Source organism: Zea mays, chromosome 2 (assembly GCF_902167145.1).
Source record: "Zea mays cultivar B73 chromosome 2, Zm-B73-REFERENCE-NAM-5.0, whole genome shotgun sequence".
Lineage (NCBI taxonomy): Eukaryota > Viridiplantae > Streptophyta > Magnoliopsida > Poales > Poaceae > Zea > Zea mays.
Genome location: NC_050097.1, coordinates 30,139,549 through 30,153,546, shown reverse-complemented (window position 1 = coordinate 30,153,546; position 13,998 = coordinate 30,139,549). Strand labels below are relative to the sequence as shown.

The following is a 13,998-nucleotide window of genomic DNA, read 5'->3' as shown; positions in this document are numbered from 1 at the left end:
CGCCAAAACATCCCCTTCAAATTCCACGAAATCAAGTCCTCCTCCCGCTGCACGCATCTCCAGGGTCCGGATCCATGGGCTGCTTCCTCGCCTGCTTCGGCGGCGACGCCAACCGGCGCCGCCGACGCCAGAAGTCGCAGAGGCAGTCTCCCGCGAGGACTCCGCCGCGGTCGATTCATGTGAGGGCTCTCACGGTCTCACGGACACGGGCGTCCTTCCCTGCGCCAGGCCCGTGGCGCGGCTGTAGTGCCGGCGGGTTTCTGACTCTGATTGGGCTTTGGGGGGTTTTGTCGCGCAGGTTGCGGTGGCCCGCGAGGCGGCGGATGTGGTGGTGAAGGAGGTGTCGCCGCCGTTGCGCGGGGCAAACCCCTCAACGCTGGCGGAGGCCGTGGAGGCGCCGCAAGATGAGGTCGCCGAGGATGCGGATGTGGCGGCGAAGGACGCGTCGCTGCCGTCCCATGAGGTGAAGGCTTCAACGCCGCCGCCGGCTGTGGCGGCTGCGGATGAGGCGGTCACAGACGCTAGCCCCGTCGACGAGCTCAGGTGCGTCTAATCTTCAATGCTTCGATAACTATTTGCGCGTGCCTCTAGTATTGGTGTGCTTGCTAAAATGCTGAAGTGAGTAATAGAGCTGTGCTATTCATCAATTCATTTAATAAATGCAAGCCTCTCGCTGTAAGAGAAGAACTAAAGTTGTGCTGTTCATCACTTCATGGTTGCAATCTGCAAGCCTCATGCTGTCTACCCATCAGCCCATGGATGCCACTTCCTGGCAGCCAACTACTTTGCTGCATATGTCAATGCCTTATGTCTGGTTTCCACATTTTGCAGTAATTTGCTTGTACTGCTGTGCTTCTTAGTTCTTACTTTGATTTGTCTGCAGGGATTTGACTGAGCAAAAGGTGTTAGAGAAGCAAGCCGCACCATCACTCTCCCCAGTCAAATGTTCTCCTATTGTGGCAGCAGTTGTTTCCCCACATGATTCAGTGAAGTGTTCTCCAGTTGTGGCAGGAGGTGTTTCAGCTCTGGATTCAGAACTCAGGTACATGAAGGAACTAGTTTGTTCCTTTTATATCATTGATGATGCAGTTTTCGTGATCGTTGTTAATAAACCATCTTTCATGATGTGTAGGGAGGTGAGTGAGCATGGAAGTCGGAGCAGTGGCAAGAAGAAAGTAACGTTCGACATGAATATCAGAACATATGAAAATGCAGTACCACTGGACCAAGAGGAGGAACCACCAGAGGAAGATGAAAACTATGTGCAGAATACTGTGGTTCTTCCAGAGAACCATCGTTACCGGAATTGTTCTGACAGTGATGATGATGATGTTGGAGATGAGTATGCTGAGGATGATGTCTATGGTGATGAAGATGAGGAGGATTCTCTGGACTGCAAGATTGATTTGGTTGATGAGGAGGAACTCAGGACTGAAGAGAACAAGCAGGAGTCTCACGAATCCCTATTCTCACTGTCAATGTCTAATGATCAGAAAAATGACCCAGAAGTTGTCAGTCCTGCACCCAAGAGCAGTGGTACTTCTGTAGAGGCAGAAAGCCCTCTAATTACGACAAAGAAACTCCGTGATAGATGCCAGTATGTTCATCCTGTGCTAAACCCGGTTCAGAATCTGTCACAGTGGAAGGAAGTTAAGAGTCTCAAGGCCCAACCAGTGCATGGTAAGATGTTGGATAAGGAGAATGTAAACTCAGTGGCAGATGTAGGTCCAAGCCATGACTGTAATTCTGCAAGCCACACAAGGATGAACCCTAGCTTGTCAAGTAAGAAGGAAAATTCTTTGGACGCTAGCCTCTCTACCTGGTTGGTTTCTTCTGAGAACTCAGCAGTGGACAATGTGCAAAGCAAATCTCCTTGTTCCATCTCGTCAGTACACCGAGGTGCTCTGACTGTTGATGACCTGAAGCAATCATCGACTCCACCATCTCCACAAAGATCTCCAAGAACCAACCGCGAAGGATCTCCGATGTTGGGTACAGTCGGAAGTTACTGGTATTGCACAGAGCATGACAATGAGTACTGTTCTTCTAGATCCAATTCAGGAACTACTGGGATTCCCAATTCAACAAGCAAGTACAGAGAGGTACGCTAAGCAAGCCAAGTCAATAAATTCCTTGGATTGCTGGAACAGTTGTGTGATGTACCTGTCCTTGGATGGATTGTTGCAGGACAAAAGGGTGAACTGGCACTCGACTCCCTTTACTATCAGGCTGGATAGAGCTTTGAAGAAAACTTCGGCATGAATGAATTGTTTGTGTTCATTCAGTCTTGAATGGATTGTATCTTCATTCAGCACGGCCTTGCAATACACGACAGTGGATAGTGCCTATTTCTATCTCTTTAGTTTACATGTGCTAATTCGACTGCATTACACGGGAGTTGATATGTATGTTAAATGTCCATGCTGCCGGCGCTGCAAAGTTGTGGCTTGTTTGCGTCTATACTGGGCGTTTGTTTGCTATGCACAACTTGTGACCATTTATCACGCTCAAGGTTAGGTAATTTTGGCCATCATCACAAAGTGTGACAAAATTCCCTTCCATTAAATTGGACCCACACGTCAATGAGTCAAAAAAAAAGTATCGCAAAGTCTCTACGGTTCAATTTTCAGAGCGAAATTCACAGTAAAAAATGGACATAACCAAAAGGTACAAGAGGCGAATAGATTCCTAAAATCTATATATTATTAAAAAAGTATATTTAGACACAGTGCATATCTAGATGTATAAGTAAGAACCATATATTCTAAAAAATAAAAATGACCTATAATTTAGAATGGATGGAGGCTCTGTCTAAGATAGATGTATAAGAGCAACTCTAACAGATTAGGTATAAATCTTAGCTAGATTTGAAGTATTGAAGGCCATAAAAAAGATAGAATAGTTCAACCTAGGTGGATGTATCCAATGGACTAGCTAAAATAAAATCTATCGAATGTTTTTGGTCCTTTTTTCTCGACGTTTGAATTTTCAACTCTGGTGACTAAACCAACAAAGACTGCATCATATCTTTCCCTTCCTGGTAGGGGCATCCAACAATCGCGTTTGCCAGCAATCAATCTGCCATCACGTGCGAGTGTGCAAACCGCGCTGGGGCGTGAGGTATGCGAGCTGACGACAGCAGCGATCTGCGGATCGTCGACATGATCGAGACGGCAAGCCGCTCGCTGGTTCAGTCAAGACTCGAACGCCGAGAAACTGAAGGCCGTTGCTGCGAGCAAGTCGACAGTGGTGTGCGGGAGTGCTAGAGTGTCAGGCCTGTGCCCAACTGACAAGGCTTCATTAGAGAAGAGAAAGGCAAGAGGTGGCTGGTTGTGTAGTATTAGGCGTGTGTGGTTGTGTGGGCCGTTGTTGGGCCGTATTCTCATAGCTATGGATGTTGGTGTGGGTCGGCCAAGCGAGGCTTAAATACTGTAATCTCTAAGACTTGAGCAGAAAGAAAATAATAGAGAAAAACTTCCTACCTGATACATCCGTGCGCCTGTCCCCTGGCGGCGCTTCCTGGTGCTCACGTCGCGGCGATCGTCGTCGTCGGCCAAGGGCTGTGACAACTGGTATCAGAGCCAGGCGTCCTCGGCGTGGATCCCCTTCCTCGCGTTCCCACACCGATTGTCGCTACGGCGCCCACACCGAAGCCGTCGGCGCAGACCAAGATTCTCCTGGAGGTGATGACGACCAAGGAGCGAGATGATGCCGATCGTTGGGATCGGGTGATGGCGCAACTCGATCGGCTCACGGAGAAGGTGCTGAGCATGGATGACGTTCAACAACAGCTGCTGGCGCAAGCGGGGTTGGCGGCTGATGTGGCTCGGCAGGCGATGGAAGAACGGGTTCGCTTCGCGCAGCAGTTGGATCAAGCGGAGAAGGCGCTGGCGGAACTCCGTCTCGAGCAGATGGCGCGGGAAATGGAGTCAGCGCAGTCTGTGCGCAGTGAGCGGCATCGCGGCGGGCCTCCCCCATCTCCGCCTCTTGCTCCTCCAGGTCCGCAGCGCAGGTATGCGGGGGTGCCTTTGGGTCGTCCGAGAGAGACTGGAGGGCGGCGGGTTGAGGATTTTGAAGGAGGGCAACTTCCAATACAACGTATGCCATTTCCTAAATTTGAAGGGGCGGAACCTCGTATTTGGATTGATCAGTGTGTGGATTACTTCACTTTGTATCGAGTGCCTGAGTCAGTTTGGGTGATGTCAGCATCGTTGAACATGGAGGGGAATGCTAAGAGGTGGTTTCAGATTTTTAAAATTCAGTATGGTCCATGTTCATGGGAGGAATTTTTGTGAAGCTGTGATGCTGAAGTTTGGGTCGGAGGAGTATTCACAGGCTATGCAGTCCTTACTGGAGATTAGGCAGATTGGATCTGTGGAAGAGTACAAAAAGGTGTTTGATGAGGCGCGGTATGCAACTTCTGTCCATAATCACGATTTAGATGAGACTTTGTATGTGGCCCATTTCATTAAGGGGTTGAAGCAAGAGCTACAAGGACTGGTTAAGTCTCATTTGCCAGCGTCAGTGGAACGAGCAGCATTGTTAGCCAGGATCCAACAAGGTATTTTGGACAAGCAGCAACAGAAACCATTCAAGATGGTCACTCAGGGTCGCTTGGGGGGTGCTGTGTCCAGGTCCGACACTAGAGCGACTGCTTCCTTACCCGAGTTGTCTAAAGAGAGATTGGTGAAGGAGTATAGGAGGCAGAATGGTCTGTGCTATACTTGTGGCGACAAGTTTGAACCTGGCCATCAAGCTCGCTGCCCCAAAAAAATCCAGATGCAGTTACATGCCCTCACTGCCGAGGATTTGGGGATGACACTATCTGAGCACACGTTGACACAAATTGAGCAGGAGGAAAAAGGGGAAGAGGAGAATTTTATGTTGTCCCTTAATGCTCTTAGTGGTACTACCAATGATGAATGTATGGCTGTGAGAGCCTTATTGCAAAATCAAGTGATGTTGGTGCTGGTTGATTCGGGAAGCTCCACTAGTTTCATTAACAAGCAGTTGGTCGATCGAATGGGGCTGCAAGTGCATCCGTGTGCTTCAGCTAAAGTGAGAGTGGCAAATGGGGAAATTTTGCATAGTGACACGATGGTACGATCATTGGAATGGTGGGCCAATGGGCATACATATCAATGTGATATGAGGGTGTTGGGGCTGGGCGCATATGATGCTATTTTGGGCTATGATTGGTTGCGTCGCCATAGTCCTATGCAGTGTGATTGGGATGATAAGGTTATTAGCTTTGTGGACAATGGAGTGGAAGTTCAGTTGGTGGGCAATACTGCTCAGCAGCAGGTTGTGAAGGAAGTTTCTACTATACAGGTGGCGAAATGGCTGCGAGGGAATGATATCTGGGTGTTTGCATTGTTGGAGGAGGTGATTGAGGAGAACAGCAATGAGGTCCATCCAGAATTGCAGGTGTTGTTGGGGGAATTCAGTGACATTTTTGTTACCCCAACTGAACTGCCGCCATCTCGACCGTTTGACCATCATATTCCTTTGCTCCCTGGGTCCATCCCGGTCAATGCTCGACCCTACAAATATTCTCCTCATCATAAGACAGAGATTGAGAAGCAAGTGGCTGCGTTGTTGAAATCTGGTTTGATCACCCCCAGTGTGAGTCCATTTGCTTCTCCGGTTCTTTTAGTGCAAAAGAAGGATGGTACGTGGCGGTTCTGTGTGGATTACCGTAAGCTCAATGATATGACCATCAAGAATCGGTTTCCGATGCTGGTGGTCGAGGAGATTTTGGATGAGCTTGCCGGCACTAAATTCTTTTCCAGTCTGGACATGACTTCGGGGTATCATCAGGTGCGTATGGGCACCTCCGAGGAGTTTAAGACTGCGTTTAAAACTCACCAGGGCCACTACCAGTTTCGAGTCATGCCCTTCGGACTTACTAACGCTCCAGCTACATTCCAGTGTGCGATGAACTTGGTGCTAGCTCCTTTTCTCCGCAAATTTGTTATGGTCTTTATTGATGATATATTGATTTATAGTCCCACTTGGCACTCTCATTTGGAGCACCTGCGGTTGGTCTTTGCTGCTTTAAGGGACCACAAGTTCTATCTCAAAGAGAGGAAATGTGTCTTTGGTAAAAAGGAGCTGATTTATTTGTGCCATGTTATATCTGGTGAGGGTGTGGCTACTGATCCTCAGAAAACCGAAGCTATGCTCAAGTGGCCGACACCACTGACTGTCACTGATTTGCGAGGTTTTCTTGGGTTGACCGGGTATTACAGGCGCTTTGTGCAAGGGTACGGGATAATTGCTCGACCACTAACGAGGTTACTGCAGAAAGGGGCCTTCAAGTGGACACCAGAAGCTGAGGTTGCTTTTCAGCGTCTGAAGCAGGCCATGGTTTCCACGCCGGTATTAGCATTACCTGATTTTAACATACCCTTTGCTGTTGAAACTGACGCCTGTGATGACGGGGTCGGAGCGGTGTTGATGCAGCAGGGTAGACCTATCGCTTTCTTGAGCAAGGCGTTGGGAGTTTCCAATCAGAAGCTTTCCATCTATGAGAAGGAGTTCATCGCTCTGATTATGGCTGTGGATCGTTGGCGTCATTATCTCCAACGGAGCGAGTTTGAAATCCGGACGGATCACAAGGCTCTCAGTTTCTTGGGCAGTCAGGAGCTTCATTCGGAGTTGCAGCGTAAAGCCATGGCAAAGCTTATGGGGATGCAGTTTAAAGTGGTCTACAAGCCGGGCAAGGAGAACAAAGTCGCTGATGCTCTTTCTCGGGTGGGCTGTGTGATGGCGTTGACAGCAGTCAGTGAAGTTCAACCTCGCTGGATTCAAGAAGTTACCAATTCTTATGTGACTGATTCTGATGCGCAGTCACTGCTGACTCGGTTGTGTGTCCACAGCCCGGATGAGTATGGATATTCTCTTTCTCAGGGAGTCATCAGGAAGGGCAATTTAATTTGGGTTGGCCACAATTCAGCTCTCCGGACGAAGTTGGTGGCAGCATTGCATGACAGTGCCATGGGTGGTCATTCGGGGGTGCACGCCACTTATCATCGATTGAAGAAATTGTTTGTTTGGAAGGGCATGAAGACCGATGTGGAAGATTTTGTCAAACAGTGTCAAATTTGTCAAAAGGCCAAAGGAGAGAGAGTTCACCCAGCTGGTTTATTGCAACCACTTCCGGTTCCTCAAGGCGCCTGGCAGGATATTGCAATGGATTTCATCGAAAAACTGCCCAAGTCCAGTGGCTATGATACTATCTTGGTTGTGGTGGACCGCTTCTCGAAGTATGCCCATTTTATTGCTCTGAAACATCCTTTCACTACAGCACAAGTGGCTCAGGTTGTGTTGGATCAGGTGGTCCGCTTGCATGGTCTTCCGAGATCTATTGTCAGCGATAGGGATAAAATCTTTACGAGCATATTTTGGAGTCAATTATTCAGGCTTTTGGGCACTAAACTCAGTCTCATTACTGCTTACCATCCTCAAACGGATGGTCAGAGCGAGCGCGTGAATCAGTGCTTGGAGATGTACTTGCGCTGTGCCGTTCATAATTCTCCTCATCAGTGGAAGCAGTGGCTGGCTTTAGCAGAATTTTGGTACAACACATCTTATCACACTACTTTGGGCTGTTCCCCGTTTAGGGTGCTTTATGGTTATGACCCTCCATTTGCAGCTGCTCCTCTGATTCCAGATGCAACTGCTGCTGATGTGGCTCAGGTGTTGGCTGATCGTGTTGTTTTTACAGAAATGCTCAAGGAACAGTTGGCTGCTGCACAAAATCGTATGAAGATGCAAGCTGATCGGGGTCGAACTGAAAGACATTTTCAAGTGGGTGAGATGGTCTTGCTGAAACTACAACCCTATGCACAGCGTTCTGTTGTCAACCGTCCTTGCCCCAAGCTAGCTCTGAAATTCTATGGTCCCTATCGGGTGCTTGAGAAAGTGGGTGAGGTTGCCTATAAGCTGGATCTACCTGCTGCTACTCAAGTTCATCCAGTTTTTCACGTGTCCCAGCTGAAACCGTTTATTCCAAATCATACGCCTGTCTTTTCCGACTTGCCTTGCTCTGTGGATTTTGCTACTCGCAATTTGCTTCCTGTGGCAGTGTTGGATCGTCGATTGGTGAAGAAGGGTCATCGGGCAGTGCCCCAAGTTTTGGTACAGTGGAGTGGTCTTCCTGAAGATTCAGCTACCTGGGAGGACTTTTATGTGGTCAAGCAACGCTTTCCCGACGCTCTTGCTTGGGGACAAGCAACTTCTCCAGAGGGGGCAGATGTCAGGCCTGTGCCCAACTGACAAGGCTTCATCAGAGAAGAGAAAGGCAAGAGGTGGCTGGTTGTGTAGTATTAGGCGTGTGTGGGCCGTTGTTGGGCCGTATTCTCATAGCTATGGATGTTGGTGTGGGTCGGCCAAGCGAGGCTTAAATACTATAATCTCTAAGACTTGAGCAGAAAGAAAATAATAGAGAAAAACTTCCTACCTGATACATCCGTGCGCCTGTCCCCTGGCGGCGCTTCCTGGTGCTCACGTCGCGGCGATCGTCGTCGTCGGCCAAGGGCTGTGACATAGAGGAGCTTTTTGGGATTATGATCCTCCCGTCCGCTGGCTTCGCCCCGCTGGTACTCCGCAGCGCGTCGTCGCTCCTCTGGTCTTCTCGAGCTCGCCAACTCGCCGGTAAGGTGAGATTTTCCTTTGAGCGCCCGCTAACAGCGCACGCCCTCGGTAAAAGTCATTCTGTGACTGATCTACCCCTCCCTCCCTTCCTCCTCTTGCTCCTTTTTCACTCGTGCTGCTGCCCATTTTCCCCAGTCCGGCCGCCACGGACGAACGAAGGTTCGGTCAGCGTGGACGTCCTTCCAACTCCCTGCTGCCATGGAGGAAGGCGCATCCCCCCCACCGTGTAGCGCCCTGGTACCCCTGCATTCCCTTCATTCACTGAGTCCTGCAGTAGTAGTTGGTTGCGCCATGGACGGAGAGGATCGTGAGTCAGAGGAATGGAGGTGCGCCGGCTTGGGGATTGACATACCAGGCGACCCCCCTGCTCATAGGCCCCTTCTTCCACCTCCGGATGCATCATTTGCAGATGTAAGGTTATGCCATTTTGTTTATGTATATTTCATTTTGTTTGCAGTGAGTGACTAGTATGTCGGTTTAGGGTTTACAAATTGATTGGGGCTTCATAGAAATTGAGGAAATATGGGAGGAAGAAGGAGCACAAGAGGTTGTGTCAGAGGCTGTCATGTATGACAAGTTGGGCTTAATGGATGAAGATAATCAGGAATCGAATGCGAGACAACAAGCTTTTAGTTGTAGACCATGTCCAGTTCGCAACAGAAATGATGATTCTGATGATGAAATAGGTGCATTACCCTGCAAGGATGCTATACCAGGAGAGCGAATATTAGTTTGTAACCGATCGAACCCTATTATGAAGGTTGGTAGTTTATACAAGGATATGAAAGAATTTAGACTGGCTATAAGGCAATACACGATTAACAATGAGTTTGAGTTAGGAATTGAGTCAAGCGCTCCATTCAGATATCGTGGTTACTGTAAAGGTGGTGATTGCCCTTGGAGAATTAATGCGAGACCCGAAGTTGCTGGTTCCCCCACTATAGTTGTGAGTATTTTTTAGTACTTGTTTTTTTGATCATTGAACTTTCTTCGGACCATGTTGTGATGCTAAAACGGTGTAAATGATTTATTTTATGCAGGTTTCAGTCATTGTTGACCACCACACTTGCACTTCTAGTGGTCGAAGGAAGACCACAACACCAACCAGCTCATGGGTTGCCTCCTTAGCGCTTCCCATCCTTACCAACAAACCGCATATGGGAGCTAAAGAATTGCAGACCCTGTTACAAGAGCAGCACAATTGCAGTATTGCTTATGATACCGTCTGGAAAGGGAAAGAAAAGGCCCTAACAGAGTTATATGGCAACTGGGAGGATAACTTCAGACTATTGTTTAGTTGGAAGGAAGCTGTATTGGAGGTTATGCCAGATTCAGTGATTGAGTTTGATCTTGTAGTTGAGGCTGGGAAACTTTATTTCAGTAGATTCTTTTGTGCTTTCGGCCCTTGTCTACAAGGATTTCGTGAAGGTTGTAGGCCCTATTTGAGTATTGACTCAACTGCACTCAATGGTAGATGGAGTGGTCACTTACCCTCTGCTACTAGTGTTGACGGGCACAATTGGATGTTTCCAGTAGCATTTGGTTTCTTTGAGTCTGAGACGAAAGAGAGTTGGGTTTGGTTTATGAAACAGTTACATAAGGCAATTGGAGACCTTCCTCTACTAGCAATTTGTTCAGATGCTTGCAAAGGACTAACTGGAGCGGTGGAGGAAATATTCCCTAATGCTGAGAAGAGAGAATGCTTTCGCCATCTAATGCAAAATTATGTGAAGCATTTCTCTGGTTCCGAACACATGTATCCTGCTGCACGGGCTTACAGAAGCACTGTCTTTGAGCACCATTTTGCTAATGTAAGGGATGTGATGGGAGTCAAGAACTGGCTAGATGAGTGGCATCCTTTGTTGTGGTATAGATGTGGTTTCAACCCAGCGATAAGGTGTGATTACATAACAAATAACATTGTAGAGGTTTTCAACAACTGGGTGAAAGACTACAAAGATCTTCCTGTTTGTGAACTGGCTGACAAGATCAGAAGCATGGTTATGGACCTTTTTTTAGAAGAAGGAGGATCGGGGAAAAATTGGGTGGAAAGATACTACCTACAATCCTAAATGTCTTAAAGGCCAAAACAAGAGGGTTTCATGTTAATAATATATAGGTTTCATGTTAATAATATACATCTGATTGTTATGTTTATATGCAGAAAACGAAAACCAAGGATGAATACCACAAAACAGTGGTTTCCCAAAGAAAACATGGCTGGTCCTGGTGTCAACATCCCTACTGCAGAGGCTGTTCCTAGTGTTGTTCCTGGTGTTGTTGCTGGTGTTGTTCCTAGTGCTGTTCTAGGTGTCAACACCCCAACTGCAGAAGCTGGCCTTTCATCGCCTCCAAGAAAGATTAGAAGAGTCGTACGCAAGATTACACCGAAGAAGAAAGCCTCACTGCTGCTGCAGTTTGAATCTGTCTAATCTGTCTTGGACCTGTTTTAAGAACTTGTATGTGTAATCTGTGTGAACATGTGAACCTGTTTGATACATGTTGGAAAGTGCAACGCCAAAATTGATTCTGTTGCTGCAATGGCAAGTGATATATGTTTGAGTACCTGCAATGGCAAGTGATACATACTATTGCCTGACAGATAGTGCAACAACGACTGCAAACATAGCTTAATCTGACAACTGCTCGAACAGACATTTAGTTCACAAATTGTGCTGACAAATGCTCGAACACACACATTGTTCTCACATTAATCTGTCAAATACTAGAACATACACATACTTGAACAAACACATACTCGAACTGACACATACTTGACAGAACAGCGAACAAATATGGTAGTCTCTTGTTGCCGACAAAAGACTTACTAGATGTATTACATCACAAATACTACATTACAAATTACTACAACCAGTTGATGGGCTAAGCACTGCCTCCCAAATTCTAGTTCCTCATACGATCCCGAATCTCTTCAAAATTAACATCTTCCAGAGCCCAATCCCCACCACTCATCATGTGGGCTTCATCATCTGATCTGTCGTTGTCAAAATACTCAGACAAGGGTGGTGAAGGACCGGCCTGAGCGAGTAGAGATCGATACAATGCTTCATCTAGTGACTGCGCAAGCTCATGAACGCGCCACATTAATTGGTTCACCAAGATCTCTTTACCCGAAGAAGGCTCAGGAACAATGTACTCAGTAGACAATGCCTTCAAATTCATCGCTACTTTCTGCATCTCTTCAATGGCGTCATTAAGGCCATTATAGACCTCTTTGTACCTGGCATACTGCAAAACAAAAGAAAAAGAGCAACCATTTCAGTACTAAATTCAGTTCATGCCACCATACTCGATTCAGTCCTTGAAGAAGTAGTGCTTTTGTTACCGGCACAGTTGATGTTGCTGACAATGGAGTGGTGACGGCCGGAGTGCTCCATGAGTGAGGCTGTTCGGTGGACATCGTCGGAGGAGATCGAGCGGAGGAGGAAGAATCCTTACCAAAGGCTACACTGTTGACCAAGGTGGAGGAGGCTGAATCCTTACCAATGGCGGCAGCTGGTGGCGGCTTGTTCACTACGGAAACACAGAGTCGATCGAAGGCGGCAGTGACCTCAGCTGCAGGATCTAAATCGAGATCCACCTCGACCACTAGCCTCTTCTTCCCCCTCGACGACATTGCAGGGAAGGAGGACCTCCGATGAAGGAGCTTGACGGCGCCGGAAGGAGGAGCTTCTAAGAGTTAGGGTTAGGTCACAATAGGGGATGGTGAGTTGAGGAATGGGGAGGGCATCGACATCTTTTACCGAGGGCGTGCGCTGTTAGCGGGCGCTCAAAGGAAAATCTCACCTTACCGGCGAGTTGGCGAGCTCGAGAAGACCAGAGGAGCGACGACGCGCTGCAGAGTACCAGCGGGGCGAAGCCAGCGGACGGGAGGATCATAATCCCAAAAAGCTCGTGCTAGAGGCAGCACGGGAAGGACAACTGTCCACTGCGGCGGCTCGACGGGAGGGTGCAATGTGGGAGGCAGATGGCGAGCTGTATGCCTCGGCAAAAATGCCTAGCGAGGCGGAGAAGATAGCGATGAAGATGGCGAGGAGTGGAAGATAGCCCGTCTCTTGGATGCGTATTCAACAGAATTTTTTATTTTTTTACCGAGCCTAATCAAGTTACCTAGGCCTTTGGAGGTGCTCTAAGTAAGAACCAGATGGAGGAGCCCTGTCTAAGATACCATGACTTGCCTAGTTTTTTTAATATAAGGTTAGTTTTTTCGATTCGAACCACTAAACTTAGATAAGTTGTGGCGTCTTAGTCATTAAACCAAACAAATCCTTAGTATATTTTGTGCCAATATAATTAACTGTGCTACAGGCACGCAGTAGATGCAATTTTCTGGATGTACCGGTTTTTAAAAAGAATATTATACCATAATAAAAATCCGCATGTCTCGTATCTAGAAAGTAATTACACGATGCCTTGGATCGACATGCACGTCTTAAGAATGCATTGATTCGTCGCTATAATGTTACATCTAAAGAAGAATGCATTAATTCATCATTATTATTGTCTAAAAAATAAATAATGCATTGGTTGTGCTAATCAATCAGATCCTGATTTCACTTTGAGCAATTAAAATTTCCCAATCCATGGTAGCCAAACCTCTGGTCCAGGGCACACTATATATGCGCGCTAGCTTGCCCAGGACTGTAGAGACATCAGCAGGTAGTTTGTTTCCTCTAGGCTAGAGTCCTCTAGCTACTCTCTATGGCCATGTCGATCCCGTCAATTGTTATGGCAATGGCAATGGTCCTTACGGTAGCGTCTACGGCGCACTACGGGCATCAGGCGCTGGCCGATGCTCCTGCCGCCGCTCCGAGCCCTCGTCACCACCACCATGGTCATCGCGGCCCGGCGGCGCAGCCGTCGGGTTCTCATCATGCTCATGGCCACGATGGTGCACCGGCGGCAGGTCATCGTGGTCACCACGGCCACCATGCACCAGCACCGGCGCCAAGCCATCATGGTCATCACGGCCATCATCATACACCAGCATCGGCGCCAGGTCCTCATGGCCACCACGGTCACCACCACGCACCAGGTCCTCACGGTCACCGTGCCCCAGCACCGGTACATAACGACCACCAATCGGCTCAGGCTCCGAAACTGCATCATCATCACCATCACGCTGCAGCGCCCGCCCCTGTTCAGAGCTCCTACTAGTCTAGATGCAGATGGTCAAAACATGCGCATGTGTGGCAATAATAAGAAGACGATATTTACGTCTTGGTTGTATTTTTGTATTCTTCGCTATGCCTCTGCGTTGTTCATGGTAATCTCTCGGCTAATCAACCGGAATCGAGTTACAGTTTTTCTGCTTACAGT

The 13,998-nt window shown here is 48.0% G+C and overlaps 3 protein-coding genes across 3 annotated transcripts; 2 read left to right on the top strand and 1 right to left on the bottom strand.

Annotated features, from left to right (window-relative positions):
- The first annotated feature begins 18 nt into the window (after nt 1-18).
- LOC100278155 (uncharacterized) lies at nt 19-2,511 on the top strand. The gene is given in 5 exon segments (NM_001151523.1): nt 19-179; nt 299-543; nt 884-1,042; nt 1,133-2,102; nt 2,188-2,511. Coding segments are annotated over 5 exon segments (1,554 nt in total). The 5' UTR covers nt 19-74; the 3' UTR covers nt 2,263-2,511.
- Nucleotides 2,512-11,199: 8,688 nt separating this feature from the next.
- LOC111590869 (uncharacterized) lies at nt 11,200-12,450 on the bottom strand. Its single transcript, XM_023301771.2, has 2 exons — nt 12,005-12,450; nt 11,200-11,907 (listed from the first exon to the last, which is right to left on the bottom strand). The coding sequence occupies exons 1-2, from the start codon at nt 12,293-12,295 to the stop codon at nt 11,563-11,565; spliced, it is 636 nt and encodes a 211-aa protein (XP_023157539.1). The 5' UTR covers nt 12,296-12,450; the 3' UTR covers nt 11,200-11,562.
- Nucleotides 12,451-13,332: 882 nt separating this feature from the next.
- Nucleotides 13,333-13,991, top strand: LOC100285770 (uncharacterized). Its single transcript, NM_001372331.1, has one exon. The coding sequence runs from the start codon at nt 13,381-13,383 to the stop codon at nt 13,834-13,836; it is 456 nt and encodes a 151-aa protein (NP_001359260.1). The 5' UTR covers nt 13,333-13,380; the 3' UTR covers nt 13,837-13,991.
- The last annotated feature ends 7 nt before the right edge of the window (nt 13,992-13,998 follow it).

Excerpts from the sequence above, each read along its gene's own strand:
- LOC111590869 (XM_023301771.2), bottom strand. The coding sequence starts at position 12,295 with ATGTCGTCGAGGGGGAAGAAGAGGCTAGTGGTCGAGGTGGATCTCGAT. Across the intron at positions 11,908-12,004 it reads CAGCAACATCAACTGTGCCG|TATGCCAGGTACAAAGAGGT; the intron begins GTAACAAAAGCA and ends TTTGTTTTGCAG.
- LOC100285770 (NM_001372331.1), top strand. The coding sequence starts at position 13,381 with ATGGCCATGTCGATCCCGTCAATTGTTATGGCAATGGCAATGGTCCTT.